This window comes from Varanus komodoensis, unplaced genomic scaffold (assembly GCF_004798865.1).
Source record: "Varanus komodoensis strain SLA01 unplaced genomic scaffold, ASM479886v1 scaffold2053, whole genome shotgun sequence".
NCBI classification, from domain to species: Eukaryota; Metazoa; Chordata; class Lepidosauria; order Squamata; family Varanidae; genus Varanus; species Varanus komodoensis.
This window is the reverse complement of record NW_025335580.1, coordinates 2,252-4,273: the sequence shown is the minus strand read 5'-3', so window position 1 is coordinate 4,273 and position 2,022 is coordinate 2,252. Positions and strand designations below refer to the sequence as shown.

At 61.1% G+C, this 2,022-nt stretch overlaps 1 protein-coding gene across 1 annotated transcript in view; it reads right to left on the bottom strand.

Annotated features, from left to right (window-relative positions):
* LOC123023284 (saoe class I histocompatibility antigen, A alpha chain-like) overlaps positions 1 to 571 on the bottom strand; it is a gene marked incomplete at its 5' end in the record, with an annotated part of 4,717 nt that extends 4,146 nt beyond the window's left edge. Inside the window, 2 exons of the mRNA XM_044429779.1 lie at positions 145 to 265; positions 398 to 571. Coding sequence (XP_044285714.1) covers positions 145 to 265; positions 398 to 571 — 295 coding nt within the window. The remainder of the gene's footprint in view (positions 1 to 144; positions 266 to 397) is intronic.
* Positions 572 to 2,022: the final 1,451 nt, after the last annotated feature.

Genomic DNA, 2,022 nt, shown 5'->3' with positions numbered 1-2,022 from the left:
GTGCATGTCCAGCCTATCCTTGAACCCCCTCCCGATGGGGCCCCAACCAGCTCCCGCGGAAGGATCGGCACTGATTCAGCCCTGCTGTCTGGAATCCTCCTCCTGGAATGCCACCTTCTCCGGGTGCTTCACTGGACCTCTTACTTCTCCCTCGGTTCTTCTTGGGCAGGCGCTCCGTCCGCTGCTGGAGGGCCCTTTCACGCCTCCTGTGGGGACGCAACCTCGGGGGGCTCTGCCCCTCCGTGAGAGTCCCTTGGGCCTGTCCCTGCGAGGGTGAGAAGCCCACCGCTCACTCCTGATCAGAGGACCCTGGCCCTCTTGTCAGCACCTTCGTGCTGTTGTCAAGGTCCTGCCCCCCCCGCCCCCCCAGGCACGTGGCAGAGTCTTTGCTGCCCACATTGGGAAGGGCAACTCTTTGGTCGCCTTCTGCAGAAGCGAGCAGGGTGGGGCCCGACCCCTCCTCCTCCTCCTCCTCCTCCTCCTCCTCCTCCACTTCCCCGAATCCCGGAGGTGGCAGTGCCAGGCGGACCCTCCTGGTCACACCCCGGGGCAGCTCAGGGCTTTCCTGGCCCTGAGCGGCCGGAAATCAGCTGCTGGATGCAAATTAGTGGAGGTGGGCAGGTGAAACTGTTGAATGGCACTGCTAGGCAAAAGCTGGGGGATGATGGTGGTGGTGCTGGCAGAGAGTGGTAAGATAACCGCCGCCCCCCTGCCACTGTTTGCAGCGATCCCCTGAATCCAGACCCCCCCACCCCCCCCACCCCCCACAGGGGCTGCCTGGGCACACAGACCGGGCCCGAGGCCTTTTTGAGGGTGGCCAGAAAAACAACCTCCATGAGCGCCAGGACAGAGAATTTCGGGGGGGGGGTGCTCGGATCCTGCTGCCCCCCTCCAGCCATGTGCCCCAGCCCACCAGGGAGGGGCAGCCCGGAGAGTGAGGGATCCCCGGCCTCCCTCACAGCTGCTCAGCCAATCCCTGCAGCCGGGGCTCCCTCGGGACTGCAGGCTGCACCTTTGTCTCCTCCTGCGCCCCCCCCCCCCCCCCCCCCCCCCCCCCCCCCCCCGGCTCTATCATGGAAGAGGGTGTTTCAGGGCCTGCCAGCCAGGAGGGGCAGCTGTATTTCCCCGCAAGAGCGTGTCCCTCACTCGCATCCCTCCTGTGAGCTCTGGGAGGGGCTGCCTGGCGGCCAGAGGCTTGGCATCCCTGCGCCATCTTCTGTGTCCCTCTGGGTCCTCCTCCCCCCATGTGCTCCTTTTCCTCCTTGGGAAAGTGATGCAGAGATCACTCGCCGAACCTGGGGTGTGCTCCCGGGGTTTCATCCAGACTTCAGCCGACCTCTGCCCCTTCTTCTCTCTGCAGCAGGACCAGCAATGCATGAGCATCAAGAAGGGAGATGCAGGAGTAAAGGAGGTCTGGGCACTTCGGGCTTCCTCCGTGTTGCTGGGCTGCTAGAAATGCACCAACACTTTAAAATTCACCCCTAGAATTCTTTATTTCTGCACAGATAAGAAGGCTCCAACGGAGCAAAGCTCAGGGAGCCAAGGTTCCATTTGGAGGCCAGGAAGCACTTCCTGACAGTCAGGACCCTGAGGGTGTGGAATGGGCTTCCAGGAGAGGTCGCTGAGGCCCCATCGGTGCGGGTGTTCAAGGATAGGCTGGACGTCCACATGGTGGGCATGTCATGTCGTTAGCGGAGCCGGCTGGTGCTGGGGGTCAGACTAGATGGCCCGGGAGACCCCTTCTGACTTGCTCTGTTCCTATGTTTCTATGACTGGGAAGAGAGCCCCGGAGGGGTTCCTGCCTTCCCCCAATTGTACGTGCACCAGTCTAAACATACAAACATACAAAAGGATTGTAAGCCGTCCCAAGACGCCATGCATAAGGGATGGCATACAAAAGTATAAATAAATAAAAAATAAATAAAATGCACTAAGTCTGGGATTTCTCTGCTGTGCCTGTAGGAAACCATCCGGACAAGGGCTGGGATAAAACCCCTGGGATGGCCTGTCAGCAGGCCACAG